Source organism: Lithobates pipiens, unplaced genomic scaffold, assembly GCF_037356315.1.
Source record: "Lithobates pipiens isolate NorthernLeopardFrog02 unplaced genomic scaffold, aLitPip1_a1.2 Scaffold_30, whole genome shotgun sequence".
Taxonomy (NCBI): Eukaryota; Metazoa; Chordata; class Amphibia; order Anura; family Ranidae; genus Lithobates; species Lithobates pipiens.
The window spans coordinates 88,210,941-88,231,759 of NW_027507791.1; the positions used below are offsets into that span (position 1 = coordinate 88,210,941).

Sequence of the window (20,819 nt, forward strand, 5' to 3'; positions counted from 1 at the left end):
CAATTATTATAATGGATAAGCGGAAGCTTATAAATAGAATTTATATTATGTAAATTATAACATAACCATACTGTATATCTCACCTTTTTGTCTGTGGACATGGCTGAGTGCTGCAGGTTCTGTTGCTTGGTGGAGCTCGTTTGTCTCTACACATATAATCTGGGTATGCCTCATTGTCTATTGTGCAGAACACCAAGCGGGATTGGTAGCCTATGAGAAAATCAAAGACAGGATGTTATGATATTGGCTATATATAATTAAAAGTCTAACTCTGAAAAATAAAAAAACAGTTTCTTCTTGTCTAGATTCTCTTACCTCCACCACACTCCGCACTGCATTCACTCCAAGAGCCATAACTCCACTGGTAGTCGTCTGTTTCCTCCTGGTTGGGTAGGTAGTATTGATATTGTATGCCACGGTTGGGTTCTTGTCCAATGAGCTGAATTTAAAACAGTTATTTAGCCCAATGACTAAGGCCAAGTAAACTGAAATTTGAATATCAACATGGAGGATGATTATAGTTTTTTGGGAGCTCAGTTGCTAGAAACATCTACAGGTGTTCCTAGTCCACTGCCAGGGCTATTGCCATCTGAATAAAATTCTACATTAACTTCTTTGAAGAACTCAGTGGGGCAATTAAAAATGGGCAGTAGCAAACATTGCCACATTTAGAATTTGTGTACACAGATGTCAAAGCAGCTGCTACTAGGGAAAATGGCTTGCATTGAAAATGCTATTTTTGTTTGCACTTACACATACTTGTATTTAGGGGTAAAAAGAAAATCAGGTGCACCAGAACACATCTTGCTGCATTAAGCAAAATACCAATAAAAATACAATTGTAGAAATTAACACAAATGGACAAGGCTCCATAGGATTAAAAATCAATGTTGAAAGGGTAACTCCACTTTCGTATATAATAATATAGCATGTACAATTGCGATACAAGTCATATTGTAATTGAATGTTATTACAAATTACGTTTCCTTTTCAATCTGCAGCCACTGTAATTTTCTATAAATGCAATGAATATGGCTACATGGAGTTGTTCTGTATGTGTACTGACCACTCCCCAGAAAATTTCCTGCTTGTGTGATTGGCTCACCAATTTTCCCAGAAGTCTGCCTAAGATACAAATTAGATTTCAGGTATCCCCTGCAACAAAAACTTTATTTTTGGTGAGATATTTTCTAAAGGAACACGTCTAAAGGGATGCAGGCCAGCAGCTTTCCTCATTAGTGCCCTGCAGCTGCCACAGCTGACTGATAATTATGAAACCACTCCCATTAGATCCGCACAGAGGAACAAACAGGGATTTCTTCAGAATAACAAAAGGTAGGAATCTGCAACAATGTACATAGATCACCCAGGGGGGATGCTTTTTTCTCAACAAAAGTAGAGTTACGCTTTAAATTGAAAAGATATAGATATATTTCTCAGCAGTAGTTGTATGCATACTGATGATGTAATATACAAGAAGAAAGATTTGTCTCTCCTTCATTTGTCACCAGACATACCTCAATAACCAGGGGTTCAGTAGTTGGTCCTCTGGCTGTTAGAACCTCAGGTGCAAGGTCTCCCTCTGACCCTCGATAGTAATGAAGGATGGTGCTGCCTATGTGCAGAGCTCGGCTGTATTCAATGGTCCAATGTCCATTCAGGTAATACTCACCACGTACATTCTTTACAGCTGAAAAGAAGAATATAGAACTATTAGATAAAATCTACATTATACTGTACAAACCTTTTTCATAAAAAAACTTTTATATGTTTTGTTCTGAATATTTTGATTAATTTAGCAGGATTTATTATTATTTGGCCATATTTTTAAAGGAAACAGCTTGCGTTAAAAAAATAAATTCTAATTAATCTATAATTAATTGGTGATTAATGTTAGTATCCAACAACATTGTCAGCATTTCACTGTCATTGTCCTTATATGCAGATTACTGTTGAAGTGAGTGCTATTATGATATTCTGTCTTGAATTAAAACTATTCAGTAGAAAGATTTGAAATTGGACTGCGTGTCATCATGAGAAAAGCTCTATAGGAGCCTAAAACTTAACAGACTCATAGAGCAAGATTTTTATGCCTGTGATTCCATAGAAGACATTTCTGCTCAATTCCTCTCTCGAGTACCAAACAATCTGGAACAGGTAAGGATAGAATTACACTACAGATGGCATTAAAACTTTCTTCACTCTTTTCAAAAAAGATATATAATTTTTGCATAGGATATCTGTTTTTGCAAATAAAACAACATTAAGTAGTAAATCCTGCCAAATATCTAAAGGGCCTCCTGAACACAACCTCCATTCCTTGGTCACATTTTGTGAAAAAAACATTTTATAGCTAAATAAGTTATGTGAGAATTTGCTTGAAAAACTCATACATTTGTCATATTATTTTGGGACAGCTTTATGTCACACAATGTACTAAAGTCAAACAAGCTGTTCACTTTGGGAAATTTGCCCCAAAATGTAATGAATGAGGTGAAGTGAATGCTGACTTCCATTATCGAGTCCTGTCCAAGAAAAAATGCTATTATTTTATTTTCCTCGCACATGATTGATATTTCCCCACATTTACTAGGCTCTGGGGCAAATTCCCCTGCAGAGTAAACAGCCTATTTGCCTTTAGTAATCAATGTTTTTATAAACAAGAGATGTGTTGTACACACTATGCTTGGATTTCTACTAATTCTACTTTATGTCCCAATAAAGAGTTATGGATTTTACTTGTATGCTTCTTGCAATAAAATTTGGGGAAAACATTGTCCTTTAAAAATGTAATTTCAAGTTTAAAACTTGCACAATCATACTAAGTTTACCTAAAAAGTTCCTTGTAGGAGTGATTTCCTTCACTTGAATATTGACTGCTCCAGTTGGAATAGTGAACAGTTGGCTGTAGCCTAGAAGACCAAGAGAAAACTCTAATATAGGCATATTTTTATACTTTTGCTTTTTTTTTTTTTTTCATTGAGTCTTGGAAAGTACATACAGAGGTACAAAAATGGGCACATCCAAAAAGCTTGTACATTTGACATATGTGTAAGGAGGTAAGGCGAAACTGTAAAACAGTATTGAAGGGCTAGCATTGAGCATGTTGCAAGCAGTATGTGGTTCAACATGGATTAAATATGTAACTTTCACCAATAAACAGAATGGTAAAGGGAAATAAAGAAGAAAAAGGAGGGTAACCAAGTAAGGGGTCAAAAGTAGGGGGGTGGGGGTTGACACTATTTCCAGGTTCTAAGGTATTGTGAAGACTGCTGTTTCAATTGCAATAATTCGAAGAGCAAATTTGCGGTGTAGATAGGTTGTGACCCATGGCTCCCAGAAGTTTAGATCCTCATTATTTAGAGTCCAATGCATTCAAGTTTTGGACTTTGGGGGCAGATAGGTGTGGCGAGAGCCCTGCCTTCATGATCACCTGCTTTGTGGCTGTAAGGAGGTTCATCATGAGGGTAAACTGAGTCTTAGCGAGTCCTTACAGTTTTCTGTTGAGAAGGGCTTCCAGTGGATTTGGCTGCACAAATGGCGTAAGAATTTTTGGATCATATCGTATACCACCAAAGGCGGTGCACCACTAGGCAGGATCACTGAATATGTATAAAAAAGACCACCTCCAAGCAGTCATGGAAGCAGTAAGTATGTGTTAGGATAGTAGAAATAAAGAGCTTGCCGCTCCAGGTGAATAAACTGTGCCTGATAGGAACTTCAATCAAATGCTAGCCCCGACCCACCTCTGTGGATATATGAAGTAAAAAATAAATGGCTGCACATCAATGAAAGTCCAATTTCCGTTTATTAATCACCGAGATCACATCAAAAGACACCAACACACAGCCTTGTAAATGTATTTCACACAGTACAATTGTGCTTAATCATTAGGATGTGTTAGGATAGTGTGGGCTTACTTTCTACCACTGTGGCATTGCGTGAGCAGGATTTTGCGGTAGCCCAGATTTGGCCCCAATGTATGGGGTCAAGGTGTAACTGGAGATCTTGTTCGCACCTGCTAACATGGCTCAAAGGTGCCATCAATTGCTTAAAGGTTAAATTCAATACAGCAAGGAGATCAGCCCAATTGAGTGGGGATCGTTCTTACATTTAGACTCAAAAGGTGTTAAAGTTAATGGGGGTTCCCCGAAGGCATACATCATGTAGTGCTTAACCTGCAAATATCAAAATAGTTTGGTTGGAGGTAAACGGAAGGATCTTTGGAGGTCTGTGACAGGGTTTATAAGTGACTTTTTATTCTGGGGATGCAGCCACAACAAATTATGAACAAATAGGGGACCAAAGTGCACTGCTTTTTTTATACCCTTTTAGAGATATATTTTATTATATTATCCACGTTCTTGGGTTCTATATGTCCCACAAATTCTTTTTAAAGTACACTAGTAACAGTATGTCTCTATGTTGATCAGGCCAAATACAGAAAGTCTTGTCACTGCAGTGGTGAAGAGCAAAGATGTGTGTACTGGTTCCGTGGCAACAAATGCTAAGGCATTGTTGATACAGAGCCAGCAAATGTAGAGGCAGGTGTTGCTGCAGTAGTGAGTAAAGAGAAGTAGTGAAATCAGGTGGGTTGGATAGAGGTCAGGAGCAATGTTGAGCGTGCAATGGTCATAATTGGAAAATGGGCTTTGAGAGGTGTTAGCCAACAAGTTCAGAAATTAGAAGGCCATGCTCCATTACAACAAAAATCCACCTGCTACAAGGATCGCTCTGGATATGCTTTCCACTGGTTATGATTGTTGTGGATAGTGTAGGACTACATTTAAATCTGGATACTTTGTGATTACTGCACAGGTACCAGGTATTGGCACCACTTTGGTCTATCTCAAGGACTCTACACTACAACCCCAGAGCAGACCTAGCAGTGATAATCTTCTCTAACCCAAACACAGGAAGTTTCCCATCACTCAACTTATTTGTGGCCCCAACATGTCACATGATCTACTCAAAAGAGCCACAAACAAGTTAATGATAGGACATTGTCCCCATCGGGAGCTAATTGCTGGTATGTGCAAGGATCACTGAAGGTCGAAGGAGATCAGCAACACTCTCACTAAATGCTAGTGACACATGGAAACATTGCAGCAGAATGTCAGTGAGGATTGAGCAAAGGAGTTGGAGAGTGGATTAGATTAGAAGTGGGAGGTGGGAAAGAGTATGGAAATGGTCAGAAAATGCTGTTTGAAAAAGATTATTTTAAGTTAAATTCAGGCTAATATATATGTGTTTTTCAAACTATGACATAATGATCATTTTAATTTTAAGTGTCCAACCTATTTAACACTAAACTGCTTTAAAACATATTATATACTAAGATCACAAAGCTATAATATAGCACCCACACAGCTTCTCATCTCTCTCCCATCCCGACAGCCAGCCATAAAGAGCCCAGCATACATAATGATGTTGCTCAGTGCAACGCATTTTTACATCTCTGCAATTGGAATCCTTGCGATGTAAACAATTCTGTCAATGAACCAGCAACCAGAGCAACATTTAAAAAAAGAAATGATTGTTATGTTTTAATTCCTTACTTGTTGTAAAAGAAATACAGGAAGTAAAATGTGGTTTTAGTTCATCCTTACTTCCAGTCTGATATAGAGATTGCACGGTCAAAATACATTTTGGAGAAAGGGGTCATAAAATAATGTACACTGCTGCCACCCCCAGGTTTTTCTATGGACAGGAGCAAGGAAAGAGGGAACTGAAGGGGCTAAAGGGATAGTCATCTATGCCACCAGAAAGTTTGTTTGTATGTGCTATGTACAAGTGGGTGGTGGTGAAAAAAATCATGGGGTGTGCTGTGCAGTGGGTCCTAAATACTTGATACCTGTACTATGTATGTTACATACACTTGACCCCAGCACTTTGTGAATTACCAATCATTGATTCCTACACTCTGTATATTATACACACCTGGTTCCTGCACTTTGTACATTACATACGTTAATCCCATTCCCAGCACACTGTAGTTGGTTGGTTAAACTGGATGGACTAGTACTAGTATTTACTGTTTGTTACTGTTACCGTTTGTTCAGGGGACAGCAGAGGCGGGTGGAGACAAAGAGGTGCAGGCACTATAAAAGAGTAGATGGGTGACAGTCATGAAGGATAGAGGGGGAAGTGCCAGGGAGGCCAATCCTGGGCTGGAGCATCCCAATAAGTATGCTCCATTGAGTGACATTGGTGAAACCGGTCAGGGACCAGCACTGTTGGAGAGGAGGGACTCTCCTAGCTGCCAGGAGAAGAACTCCTCCGGTGAGAGTGGGGGGGAAGCGAAGGTAAAGGATAAACAGATTCTGGTGGTAGGGGACTTAATTCTTAGAAGGACAGAGAGGGCAATCTGTGACAAAGACCTGAAGCGCTGAGCTGTATGCTGTCTACCAGGTGCTTGGGTTCGACACATCACCGATCTGGTGGACAGATTACTGGAAGGAGCTGGGGAAGACCAGGATGTCATGGTGCACGTTGGCAGAACACCCAATAGGAGGACAGTCTAGTTCACCAATGCTTGAAGCCTGGCGGACAAGATGGGTGAACTAGAGATACTGTTGTACAAGGAGGATTTAGAGTTGGGAATTTCAGAGACCTGGTTTAACAGCTCTCGTGATTGGCTGTCAACCATCCAAGGGTATTCCCCTTATTGCAGGGATAGAGAGGGTAAAAATAGGGGAGGGTATGCCTATATATCAGAAATAATGTACAAGTGAATGAGAGAGATGACATCAATAAGGGAGCTAGGGAGGAGGTGGAATCCTTATGGGTAGAGCTCCAAAGGGATGAAGCTGAGGGGAAAATAATACTGGGAGAATTCTATAGGCCCCCAACTTGAGGTAGGAGGGGGAGACGGACCTCCTATCACAATTTGGATTAGCAACAAGGATGGGAAGTGTTATCATAATGGGGAATTTTACTTATCCAGGCATAGACTGGGCAGAGGGCACCACGCATTTGTCTAAGGCTCGCCAGTTCCTAAATGTCTTGCAGGACAATTTCATGGGTCAGATGGTAGACGCACCAACTAGAAAAAAGCCTTACTGGACCTACTGATTACCAACTATACAGACCTAATCATGGATGTGGAAATATGGGGCAATTTAGGAAACAGCGATCACAGGTCAATTGGCTTCAGTATATATCATACAAATGGGAAACATAAGGGAAATACAAAGACTTAGAATTTCAAAAAAACCTACTTCCCTAAGCTACGAAACCTTGCTAGAAGATGTAAATTGGGATAAAATCTTAGGAACAAAGAACACAGAGGAGAGATGGGTTTGCTTTAAGAGCATATTAACCACTTCAATACCGGCGTATAGAAATATGACGCCTGCAGATGGGATCTCCCATCCTGGGCGGGCGTCATATGATGTCCTCCCCTTCCCGACCGTGCGCCGCGACACTCAGGACCCAGTGCGCGTGCCTGGCGGCCACTATGTCCGCCAGGCACCTGGGAACACAGCAGGACCGTGGATCTGTGTGTGTAAACACACAGATCCACGTCCTGTCAGAGGAGAGGGGGGCGATGGTGTGTTCCCAGTACAGAGGAACACCGATCGGTCTCCTCCCCTTGTGAGTCCCCTCCCCCTACAGTTAGAATCACTCCCAGGGAACATAATTAACCCCTCCCTAGCCCCCTAGTGATAACCCCTTCCCTGCCAGTCACATTTATACAGTAACCAGTGCAATTTTATAGCACCGATCGCTGTATAAATGTGAATGGTCCCAAAAATGTATCAGAAGTGTCCGATAAGTCCGTCACAGTGTCACAATCATGAAAAAAATTGCAGATCACCATCATTACTAGTGGAAAAAAAAGCCATAAATCTATCCCCTATTTTGTAGACGCTATAACTTTTGCGCAAACCAATCAATATATACACTTATTGAGATTTTTTTTTACCAAAAATATGTAGAAGAATACATATCGGCCTAAAATTAGGAAAACATTTTTTTTTTTAAATGGGATATTTATTATAGCAAAAAGTAAAAAATATTGTGTTTTTTTCAAATATGTCGCTCTTCTTTTGTTTATAGCACAAAAAATAAAACACGCAGAGGTGAGCAAATACCACCAAAAGAAAGCTCTATTTATGGGGGAAAAAGGACATCAATTTTGTTTGGGTGCAATGTCACACGACCGCACAATTGTCAGTTAAAGTGCGACAGTGCTGAAAACTAAAAATTGGTCTGGGCAGGAAGGGGTTGAAAATGTCCTGTATTGAAGTGGTTAAATAAGAACATTAACCAGTGCATCTCATTGGGAAATAAATTTAAAAGAGCGAACAAAAGTCCTGGATGGCTTAACTCCAATGTAAACATGCATATAAAAGCAAAGGAGAAGACCTTCAAAAACTACAAGGCTGAGGGATCATCATCAGCATTCAGATTTTACAAAGAATGTAACAAGAAATGTAACAAGAAATGTAAGGGCGCAATTAGGGCGGCTAAGATAGAACACGAAAGACACATAGCAGAGGAGAGCAAACCCCCCCCCCAAGAAATTCTTTACGTATATAAACTGTAAAAAAGGGAGGACAGACTATATTGGCCTCATAAAGAATGAGGAAGGACATCTGGTTACAAAGAATGGGGAAATGGCGAAGGTATTGAATTTATTCTCTTCCTCAGTCTTCACAAGGGAATCGGGGGGCTTCAGTAACCAAAACTGCAGTGTTTATCCTCATGACATGTCACAGGAAGCATCCTCATGGCTAACAGGGGACAGAGTTAGAAATAGACTTGAGAGAATTGACATTAAGAAATCACCAGGACCAGATGGCTTGCACCTGAGGGTACTTAGGGAACTCAGTCAAGTAATTGCCAGATCATTGTTCCTAATTTTTTCTGACAGTCTACTGACTGGAATGGTACCAGCTGATTGAAGAAAAGCCAATGTAGCACAAATATTAAAAAAAAAAAGCCCAAAATACATCCCTGGGAATTACAGACCAGTTAGCCTTACATTATTAGTATGCAAGCTCTTGGAGGGGATGATCAGGGACTATATACAGGATTTTAGTAATAAAAACTATCATTAGCAGTAATCAGCATGGATTGATGAAGGATGGTTCTTGCCAAACCAATTATTAACCTTCTATGAGGAGGTGAGCTGCTATCTAAATAAAGGAAGGCCCGTAGACGTGGTGCGTCTGGATTTTGCAAAAGCATTTGACACAGTTCCCCATAAACGTTTACAGTACAAAATAAGGATCGTTGGAGTGGACCATAGGGTGAGTACATGGATTGAAAACTGGCTACAAGAGCACGTTCAGAGGGTGGTGATAAATGGGGAGTACTCGGAATGGTCAGGGGTGGGAAGTGGGGTACCCCAGGGTTCAGTGCTGGGACCAATCCTATTTAATTTGTTCATAAACGACCTGGAGGATGGGGTAATCAGTTCAATCTCTGTATTTGCAGACGATAGTAAGCTAAGCAGGGCAATAACTTCTTCGCAGGGTGGGAAAACCTTGCAAGAAGATCTGAACAAATTAACGAGGCGGGCAACTACATGACAAATGAGGTTTAATGTAGAAAAATTTTAAATAATGCATTTGGGTGGCAAAAATATGAATGCAATCTACTCACTGGTAGAAAACCTCTGGGGAAATCTAGGATAAAAAAGGACCTGCGGGTCCTAGTAGACGATAAGCTCATGCAATGCCAAGCTGCTAACAAAGTAAACAGAATATTGGCATGCATTAAAAAGGAGATTAACTCCAGAGATAAAGCGATAATTCTCCCGCTCTACAAGATTCTGGTCCGGCCTCACCTGGAGTATGCTGTCCAGTTCTGGGCACCAGTCCTCAGGAAGGATGTACTGGAAATGGAGCGAGTACAGAGAAGGGAAAAAAAGCTAATAAAGGGCCTGGAGGATATTAGTTATGAAGAAAGGTTGCAAGCACTGAACTTATTCTTTTTGGAGAAGAGACCCTTGAGAGGGGGATATGATTTTAATTTACAAATACCATACTGGTGACCCCCACAATCGAGATAAAAAATTTTCACAGAAGGGAGTTTAATAAGACACGTGGACACTCATTAAAATTAGAAGAAAAGAGGTTTAACCTTAAACTGCATAGAAGGTTCTTTACTATAAAACTGGCAAAGTTGTGGAATTCCCATCCACAGGTGGTGGTTTCAGCGGGGGGGCTGAATGACCGCAACATACAAGTATACACAATGTAATACCGACATATAATCACACACATAGGTTGGACTTGATGGACTTGTGTTTTTTTTCAACCTCACATACTATGTAACTATGTTTAATGTCCATAATCTCAGACCAGACACCAATAAGGAACAAGTAAAAGGGCACACAGATTTGAAATAAAACCAGTAAGTTTAATAGTAATCAGATAAACAACTTCAGACATCACTAGGGGAGAAGCATTTCTGAGGCCAGTGTAGTAAAGTCAGCTTGCAGGCTGCACGGCATGTTCAATGGTGGGGTTATGATAGAGATCTTGAAACTGTCAAACAGTAACTCCTTAGACAGGTCCCACGCTAAGATCTCCAACAGGGCCAGTTCCCTGACTGGGCTAAGAAACGCTGCACCCTCAATTGATTTGTGCATTGCTTATCTGTTTTTATTATTAAATGCCATTTTTTACTGCACAAAATCTGTATGTCTTTTTTTTTTATTTATTTTTTATTGAATTCCCTGCATTTTTGGAGCTACTGGATCAAGTGTGCTTTTGCTTTATGGAACTTTTGTCCTCCTTATGGATACCTGCTGAGGAATACTAGCCTCTGCCTGTGGTGGACACTGCCTACACATTACTGTGTGATGCTGTCTTTTTTCCTTTTTTTTTATGGGCACAGGTGCACCATTTTATCTTGAAGATGTATGTTGCAATATAAAAATCGGGACACGATTCTTTGGGCCCACCTGTATGGGTTAGCAACTGCCCCCTGTTTGACTGAGTTAGTTTGTTATAAAAAAAAAAAATGTAAATTGTTTAAACAATTTTTGGGGCATTTTCCCTTTAAATGTGGAGATTTCTGCAGCCTGAATTCCAGCCAATAGGAATTGTTGGAATGTGCTGGGATATTCTGGAATTTTCCTGACTTTATATAAAGGTCTGTGGGAAGTGGGGTTTCCTTACACCAGACCTCCTGTATGTAAAGAAGCTCCCTCCCCCCCACTTATTGCTGTTATTTATGAGGTTTTCTGCCACCTTAATATTCTAAGGGGAGCGTGTAATTGCTGTAAAGTTAAGCTTGAGTTCTCATAGCTGAGTTATTTGTTATGTTATTATTGCAATGATTTGTATTTTTACTATCAATAAGTAATTTAAGGATTTGAGTTAACAATTTTTACTAAATACTAATAAAGTGCCACAGCCTTTATTGTGTTCTGGTCTTTTTTTCAATTGTATAATGTAGTATGAGAAAAAAACAGGAGTGGTCTGCTTTCCCATAATAGAAACCTTCTATACTGACAACAGCGAAAAATGGCATGATAGTATTCATTATAGCAATAAACAGAACATTAGACATTAATAAAATGATATACTGTATACAGTTTTTTAAAGAAATTATTTAATAATGTTGACTTCCATGGAGTTTATGTAGGATAAAAGAGCAATAGAAAGACCTAAAGAACATACCTTTTGATAATGTAGGTGTGTCATAAGATCCTTTGACCTCATAGCAGGTGCTATCATCTCCTCCACACATTAAGCATCGATCCTCTTTTTTAGATGAATCCAGAACATTGTCACAACCAACAGTCTAAATTATCAAACATCCAAATTCAAATTGTAAAAAACAAAATAAAGAAATCATTTTTAGATAGAACTGTCAATAGCTGGCCTATTAACAAATTAAACAGTCGATACATAATTAAAAAAGTAATTCTTCCCTTATTAATATTTTACAAAAAAAAACGAAATACGTTTTAAACCCCAAACCACTACATATGCTCCTTAATATAATCTCATTTTATATAACTTACCTTACACACCCCCTCTACACAGATGTCTCTTCGGCCTGGCTCACATGGGGTTCCATCAAGAACATCATTCTTGTGCCTATAGTAAAAATTCTCTCCTTTGGGTATACAATTTAACTCACACTTATTGGATGCTTGAAATGAAAAGAGAATAATGTATAAATCTCCTGTTCGAATTAATGTACTTTAATCTTACTTATAACCTTTATTCTGTTTTGTTTGGAACACTAATAAATGTTTATTCATGCCAAATGTTGTAAATTAGTGAGGTAACAATATACAACATACAAGTACATTTTATAGATTAGAATATGTATGTCCAGGGTACCAAGTGATAATCTACAAACACACAAAAAGCACCGTTCTGACTCTGAGGACCTCCAATGTAGTAGTTGATCACTTCTCAGGTTCAGACGACCTCCCACTCCTCACAACAACTGAATAAAGATAAATTGGAGGAACCGACACTCTGAAATCCATCCATATTCTTTATTAAGATAGAATCAAGTTACAGGGTAACTGCTGACATGTTTCAGCGAGTAGCCTTGTTCACAGCATAGTTACCAACATGAACAACACAGAAATATGTATAAAAATTAAGTAACTGTGACCACTCCCATTTGTTAATTAGTATAATTAGCAGTAAATGAGAACCACTGCTGCAAAGAGTCTCTCTAGAAATGGAAACTTGTCACACAAATATATATATATATATATATATATATATATATATATATATATATATATGATACACAAATATATATGAAAGAAAGAAAAAAACGTTACAATTTAATAGACACAAATTCTATCATTTAAAAACACATCAGATAAAATCATTCAACATGTATAGATCAAGACCAAGATCCCAGAACAAACAAAAATCTTATAGCAAGAAATGTCAGAGAGATAGAGATAGGTGGATAGGAGGTGACAGATATGTATATCTAGTGCATACACGAAGCACTGCTATAGAAATGTTTCAATTACTAGTAGAACAAGATTTTATTGACCTCAATTAAAAAGTAGAGAAAACTACTTTTCAACCTGATAATCTAACTAAAGCTGAAAGGCTGGCAAGCTGATAAGGGTGGTTTGGTGGCAGTTTGGTGATAGTCATGAGTGTGGAAGATTATAAAAAAGAAGCATTGTGTCAATTAATGGATGCAGCAACTTATTGCACTCTGACTGCCAATCCAACCCCCTTATTTCAACAGCTATCACAAATTCTCGATACAGGTGTGGAAATGAGAGTTATGTCCCTTAAAGCGGTAGTAAACCCAGTTTCAAAAAACACTTACATTCCCGGCATGCCGGAAATGCTAACTTTCACATTGGTTGTGCTCTCAACCAAACTTTCAAACCATCCAATGGCTGGTTTCATAACTGATCACATGTGCAGCATTATGGCAGTTGAAGAATCATTAGAGGCCAAGATGGCAGCTTCCTTGACTGAAAGCGATATAAGGGTTTACTTCCACTTTAAGAAAGCTGAGTACTTGTTGGTCCATAATCCTGTGGTCCCATTACCTAAACTACACAAAAATACCCCTATAATTCAGGGATATCCCATTGTTGCTGGGATAAGTTCCCTTTTTGAGACTGGGTCACTGGATCGACCAATATTTGTAACCGCTGGTATTAAGGTTACCGGGTCTTATAAAGGATACTACTGGTGTTCTAGCTAGCACTAAGAATATGACTTGGACTGATATTTCTATTTGAATTATTATGAATGTGAAGGCATTATATTCTTGTATTCCCCATAAATTAGCTCTTGATGCCCTCAGGTTTCATCTCCAACATTATAGCTCTTACAGTGTGGTACTCAGAGTTTATTGTGAGGACAGTGGATTTCTTGTTAAGACACAACTTTTTTCTTTTGATAAGATCTTTTATCTTCAATTTAGAGGTGGCTCCCTGGGGGCAAAATTTTCCCCCTCCCCAGCTAATTTATATATAGGGTGGAGGGAGGAACAGTTTCTTTTCTCTCCCCAAAAAAAAAGATACATAGAATGGTTTGGTCGCTTTATAGACGACCTTCTGTTTATATGGGAGTGTTCCCCCGGAAGACATCTCTTTTTTAATATGTATCTTAACAAAAATAAGCTGAACTTAGAATTTAGCTGCGACTTCAACATACGTGACATCAACTTGACATCAACTTTTTGCATATTAATTTGGAGGGCAATTCCACAAGTGGGACCATAGCCACCTGTACTTATTGGAAGGAATATGCCCGAAATTCGGTATTGCTGGCGACTAGTTGTCACCCGGCACACACAATTAGATCAGTCCCACTTGGGGAATTTATAAGAGCTAGGAGGATTTGTTCTACTGAAGTAAGCTTTGTTTAAGAGTGTGATAAAGTAGCCTCGAGATTAGTAGCACGCAAATATAATTCTAAAGATGTTAATAGAGCAATAGCAGCAGCTGCAGATAGAGCTAGATCTACGCTATTAAAACATAAATCTCACAATAAATGTAAATCTAATGCTGGCGATACCCTCACTTTTGTAACTACCTTTTCGGGGGAATTTCATTTAATTAAAGATATAATTGAAACAAATAGTTTGGACTTTTTTTTAATTGATTTTATCTGATGTTTTTGAAATGATAGAACTTAAAATATCTATTAAATTGTAAAAAAATGTACTTCTTTCATGTATATTATGTTTGTGTATCATCATATATATCTTTTTATATATTTGTGTGACAAGTTTTCATTCATAGTTACATAGTTAGTAAGGTTGAATAAAGACATCAGTCCATCCAGTTCAACCTGAGTGAGTGTCTACAATTGTCCCTATCCCTTTACATTGCACACTCACATTGGTCCCTACCCTCAAGGAGCCACAATCCAAGATCCCCAGTTGTATACTAGGGCCAATTTTAGACAGAAGCCAATTAACCTAACTGCATGTCTTTGGAGTGTGGGAGGAAACCGGAGTACCTGGAGGAAACCCACGCAGGCACAGGGAGAACATGCAAACTCCAGGCAGGTAGTGTCATGGTTGGGATTTGAACCAGTGACCTTTTTTACTGCTAGGCGAGAGTGCTAACCACTACACCACTGTGCCGCCGCCGTTCCTAGAGGGACTCTTTGCAGCGGTGGTTCTCGTTTACTGTTAATTATACTAATTAACGAATGGGAGTGATCACAATCACGGTTTTATACATATATCTATGTTGCTGTGTTGTTCATGTTGGTAACTATGCTGTAAACAAGGCTACTCACCAAAACAAGTCAGCAGTTAGGCTCGGTTCACACAGGGGCGGCACGACTTGCAGCGCCGCGACCTGCACACGATCAGCGGCGACTTGCAAAACGACTTATGTATAGAAGTCAATGCAAGTCGCCTGAAGTCGCCCCAAAAATAGTACAGGAACCTTTTTTCCAAGTCGGAGCAACTTGAGTCGCTCCTATTAGAACGGTTCCATAGTACAGAACTGAGCGCGACTTGTCAGGCGGCGAAGTCGCCTGGACAAGTCGTCCCTGTGTGAACCGAGCCTTACCTTGTAACTTGATTTTATCTGAATAAAGAATATGGAAGGATTTCAGAGTGCCGGTTCTTCCAATTTATCTATTGCCAAGTGATAATCTTATGATATTTTGGAAATCAGGCTCTTTTCTGTTTAGTAGTCATAACAAACAGGCATTCAGAGTTGCAATGGGATGATGGCTTCACTAATTTAATAGACTGTGAAGGTCAAACTTAGCTTAATAAAAGAGCTACACAACAATAATCAACTATAAGCTTATAAAAAATAATCAACTCCAAAGGAGAAGTTTGCTCCAAATGATTTTGAAAGCACAAAACAGAAGTTTACAACCAAAAAGCTACAATTTTACAATAGAGAATGATGCTACTGTTGTTATATACGGATGTCACTTTATCTTTATGTCTTTCATAGAAGAAGCCACGTCATTGACAATTTTCTTTCTTTTTCAGTAATCTTTATTCCACAGTGAACAGTGCATTACATGTAACTCCACCCGCCAAACCTTACACCTCTAACACATTTCACCTAGAAAGGGGCTTAATTGTATAGACTTATTTACAACTTAAGATATGTAGGATCTGGTGCATATAATACACTGTGAAATAAATCTTATAGCCATGGCTCCTGTGGCTGGTGTCGGAGCTATAGGTCCACCTTGAGTGGTACACTGGTTCCTACTTTCGTTTTTTTTTTCTTTACCTCCATAGTATGGCAGCCACTTGTATCTTTTTCCCTGGAATTCCATGCCATCGTATTCTGAACACTGCTCGGCACGGAAATCTCGTGAGCCATCAGGACAATCCTGTGAGTTATAAAATATAATGAAAATTATACATAGAAAATCTATGTTTAACTAAGACGAGGCATTTTTTTTCTTTAGATTTAGAGTGGTGAGAGGTTAAAACCACTTTCAGTTTTTGTATTATTGTATTGTCTCTACTAGGGAGAATGAAAATGACAAAAAAATCCAACATTTTGAGTTGTAAAAAGAACAGGAATAGAAGGGAAATCTTTAAGTTGGAACATAATTTTTGTGTAATTTGTCTAAGAGAGGATTTTCCTCATACTGGAATATTCCTGTTGAGTATACAGAACAGGAAGTGAACAGAAATCCCCCTACTAAAACATAAATTGTAAAACTGAAAGTATTTTTAACCCTCCCTACTATGTTAAAAATGAAAAAAAAAAAGGTTTGATTTTAAATATAATTTAAATGTTTTTATATAAAAACAGTATATATTATGACATATATTATATTATTATATAAATATAGATTTTTACATAATTTTATATGTAGTACTATAAAAAACAAATGAAAAAAATTGAATACCATCAAAAATGAACGCAATGAATATATATATATATATATACAGTATATTTTTTTGTTAAAAAAAAAACATTGGGACATATGTTGCACTAGGAACCTTGTGAATGTCCTGCAAGAGCCCAAAGAGCAGCTGTGTGGGTGGGCACACCAGGAGGGGTGCGAATACAAGTAAAAATATTCAAAGGCAACCACAATTGTCAGCGCTGATCGGGACAGTCTTGAAAGGACAATCAAAAAGTTCAATGAGATAAAATCATGTGCCGATTTAATAATGACACGTGCATAGATGAACAATTATCTAAAAATCTCCTTGCATAGATGGAGCGACTGCAAAGCGCGTTCCTCACTGTTTCAGTACCTTGAGAAACAGTAGGTGGTGGACTGGCTTGATGAAGCAATGCTGCAATGGCAGAACCTTCAGGTGTTCCAGGATGTCACTAGGAGGAGGGAAGCCAGTGTTTGCAGAGCCAGATGGACAAAATGAGGCCTCGGTGATCGAATCCCCAATTGTATGTGACAGGATGATGGAACAGCCACAGAACAAGGAAGGGACCAAGAGTGGAACAACCACCGACTGTAACTGGTAGACGGAAACACCTGAGTGGGATATCTTATGATCGGGGAACACAGGCTTGAAGCACAAAGGTGGAGAGCAAGCCGAGGAGAATGGAGAGAGAGGATAGCTGTCTTGACAACGCGTATCGTGGGCGTGGCCCTTCTTCAAGTCATGTGACAAAGACAGCCAATGGGGTTTAAATAGGGGTGGGCCATGGAAAGGATCACAAATTTAAAGGAGCCACGATTGGTTTCTCCACTGCAGCATACCTCTATTGTTGAAGCAACCTGATGAAAATAGTTTAATCTGCATACATTGCAACTACTCAAAGACAAGGGAAACAATAAAAGTAAAACTACTGGATAAGAGAAATGGTTAGAATATGAATAAAAAAAACGATAAAATGATATATAAAAAACATATATATAATACATTTTAATAAAAATAAATGTAAATGTAAAAAAATAAAAGTAATAAATATAAATTACAAGTACAAATAATTAATAAAAAAATTGCAAAAAGGAAGTATTAAATAAATTCTGAAAAAGAAAATCTTAAATAACAGCTATACTGTATATGATAGCCCAAAATATGTGATCAATGAAGATTAATAGTATTCATTATGAGACCAAACAAATTAATTAATTAATTCAATGATTAATTCGTTTATGATTAAGCTTCCCATAGTTCAAAGTGTCAAAACCTAATGAGAACCTAATGGATATTATATATATAATATATCTTTATATAACAAGTATATAGATGAAAATATGTAATAAAAAATGATGATAAGTAATTGGAAGCCATGTGGAAATGGACAGATGGTACCCAATGCATAACACCATGTGCTATATATTTACTATATTTCCCTCAGTATGTAACCTATAGGTACACACTGGAGGTTCACTGACTGGAAAAAAGATGTAGAATGATGGTAGCAAAGCAATAAGGAACAATAACAGAGGGGACCTAGATGATACTATGAATCTCTAGGCCTTTGTTCAGTGGAAGATAGAGAGGCCAGTTTGTAGATCCAGAATGAGTCTCATTCTTGCATGATAAGTTTTGAAGTGGCAGGGAACGCTGTGCTCATGAAGTCCCTTTTGTATAAACCGTCTGTTCTCCCCTACACGTTTTCATAGGGTTCACAACGTATGGCCCACATATAACAAGTTGCAAAGGCATATAAGTACATATATCACATACTCAGTGGAGCAGGTAATCAATTTCTTTATGTTGTACTTATTACTGGCCCTACCAGAAAAGGAGGATTGGCCATGTTGGATAAACTGGCAAGTCAAGTATCCCCTTTTCTTACACTGGAAAATACCAGTTCTGTTGTTGAAATAGGACCTAATGTCCATGAGTCTCTCCTTTTGAGAATTTTTAAGTTTGCTCTGGGCAACAATGTTCTTCAAATTATGTATTCTTTTAAATGTAATCTGTGGTGCTGGGGGTAGAATGGGTCCTAGTTTCGGATCCATATGCAGAATATGCCAATGTTTTTTGATGATACTCTGAATGGATCTATATTTGCTGTTATATTCGGTGACAAACCTGATGGTGTTAACACCATGTGCTATATATTTGTTGATGTTATGCATTGGGCACCATATGTCCATTTCCACATGGCTTCCAATTACTTATTATTAGGGGTGCAACGGATCGGCACACACCGCGATCTGCGGAGCGCTCTGTGGTCTCAGCCTTAGGAAAGGCCACGGCTTCGGCCTAGTTCTGAAGCGGCGGCCATCTTGGTACACCCGTCGGCGTTTACAATGTGATCGCTCCGTGACTGTAAATCCTCTCACCCCTCTCTGTACTGATCTGTACAGTGGAGGGGAGAAATCGGATGGCAGCCACAGCCATCCAGCAATACCCTGCCAATGCTCTGCAATACTTACCCTGCCAATATTCTGCAATACTCTGCCAATACTTACCCTGCCAGTACCCAGCCATACCCATCCATGCTCAGCAAATATTACATTGGGGAAGATGACGTGGATATTACAGTGGGGGAGATGTATATTACAGTGGGGTCTATATGGTGGTGGCATTTTCACAGGTTTTTGCAAATTATTATTTGCTGATCCGAAAAATGATCAGATCCGTGACTCTGATCCGAGGAACGATCCGATCCGTTGCACCCCTACTTATTATCATAATTTTTTTAGTACATTTTTTCATCTATATACTTTTTATATATACATATATTATAATTATATATATATAATATCTATTAGGTTCTCATTAGGTTTTGACACTTTGAACTATGGGAACATTAATCATAAAAGAATGAATCATTGAATTCATTTGTTTGGTCTCATAATGAATACTATTAAAATTAATTGATCATGTATTTTGGGCTATCATATACAGTATAGCCGTTATTTAATATTTTCCTTTTTAGAATTTAATACTTCATTTTGGGGAATTATTTTTATTATTTTAATTGTAATTTATATTTATTACTTTCAGTTTTTGTATTTTATTTACTTTATTATATATTTTTGTCTTAATCTTAACAATTATTTATTTATAATTTTTTAATCATATTCTAACAATTTTCTAACAATTTTTCTTGTCCGTTACTTTTAGGCCTCTTTCACACGGGGTGGATCCGTGATGAACATCCGTTTGCTCAGCGGGGATCGCTCTGTTGATCCCTGCTGAGCAGGAAGATGACAGGTCCGTCTCTGCACACTGCGCAGGGACGGACCTGTCAGAGCGCCGTTCTCCCCTACCCGATCCAACGACGGATGGAAAAGTAGGTTTTTCCTCCGTCACACTTTTTCGGATCGGCTTCAACAATAGATGTATATTGCAGTGGAGAAACCAATCATGGTTTCTTTAAATTTGTGATACTTCCCGTGGTCCACCCCTATTTAAACCCCATTGGCTGTCTGTCACATGACCTGAAAAAGGGCCACGCCCCGATATACATTGTCAAGAGGACAGCTATCCTCTAGCTCCATTCTCCTCGGCTTGCTTGCCACCTTTGTGCTTCAAGCCTCGTTTTGGACCTGTGTTCCCCAATTGTAAGACATCAGGCTCAGGTGTTTCCGTCTACCAGTTCCAGTCGGTGGTTGTTCTGGCGGCCTCTCTGCCCCTTCCTTGTCAGTGGCTGTTCCATCATCCTGCCACATACCATTGGGGATTCGATCGAGGCCTCATATTGTCCTTCTGGCTCTGCACATGCTGGCTTCGCTCCTCCTAGTGACATCCAGGAACACATAAAGGTTCTGCCATCGCAGCATTGATTCCTCAAGCCAGTCCACCACCGCCTGTTTCTCAAGGTACTGTCATAGTGAGGAGCATGCTTTGCAGTTGCTCCATCTATGCAAGGAGATTTTTAGATAATTTTTCATCTAAGCACATGTCATTATTAAATCGGCACATGATTTTATCTCATTGAACTTTTTGATTGTTTGTCCTTTCAAGATCCGATCAGC

The 20,819-nt window shown here is 38.7% G+C and overlaps 1 protein-coding gene across 5 annotated transcripts in view; it reads right to left on the bottom strand.

Annotated features, from left to right (window-relative positions):
- Positions 1–20,819, bottom strand: part of PAPLN (papilin, proteoglycan like sulfated glycoprotein) — a 181,735-nt gene that overhangs the window by 54,991 nt on the left and 105,925 nt on the right. For all 5 annotated transcript variants that reach the window (XM_077464576.1, XM_077464578.1, XM_077464579.1 and 2 more), the window contains 7 exons: positions 16,184–16,286; positions 11,987–12,117; positions 11,640–11,763; positions 2,832–2,912; positions 1,518–1,690; positions 316–439; positions 84–210 (listed from right to left, as the gene is read on the bottom strand). In XM_077464576.1, the coding sequence (XP_077320702.1) occupies positions 84–210; positions 316–439; positions 1,518–1,690; positions 2,832–2,912; positions 11,640–11,763; positions 11,987–12,117; positions 16,184–16,286 (863 nt within the window). The remainder of the gene's footprint in view (positions 1–83; positions 211–315; positions 440–1,517; positions 1,691–2,831; positions 2,913–11,639; positions 11,764–11,986; positions 12,118–16,183; positions 16,287–20,819) is intronic.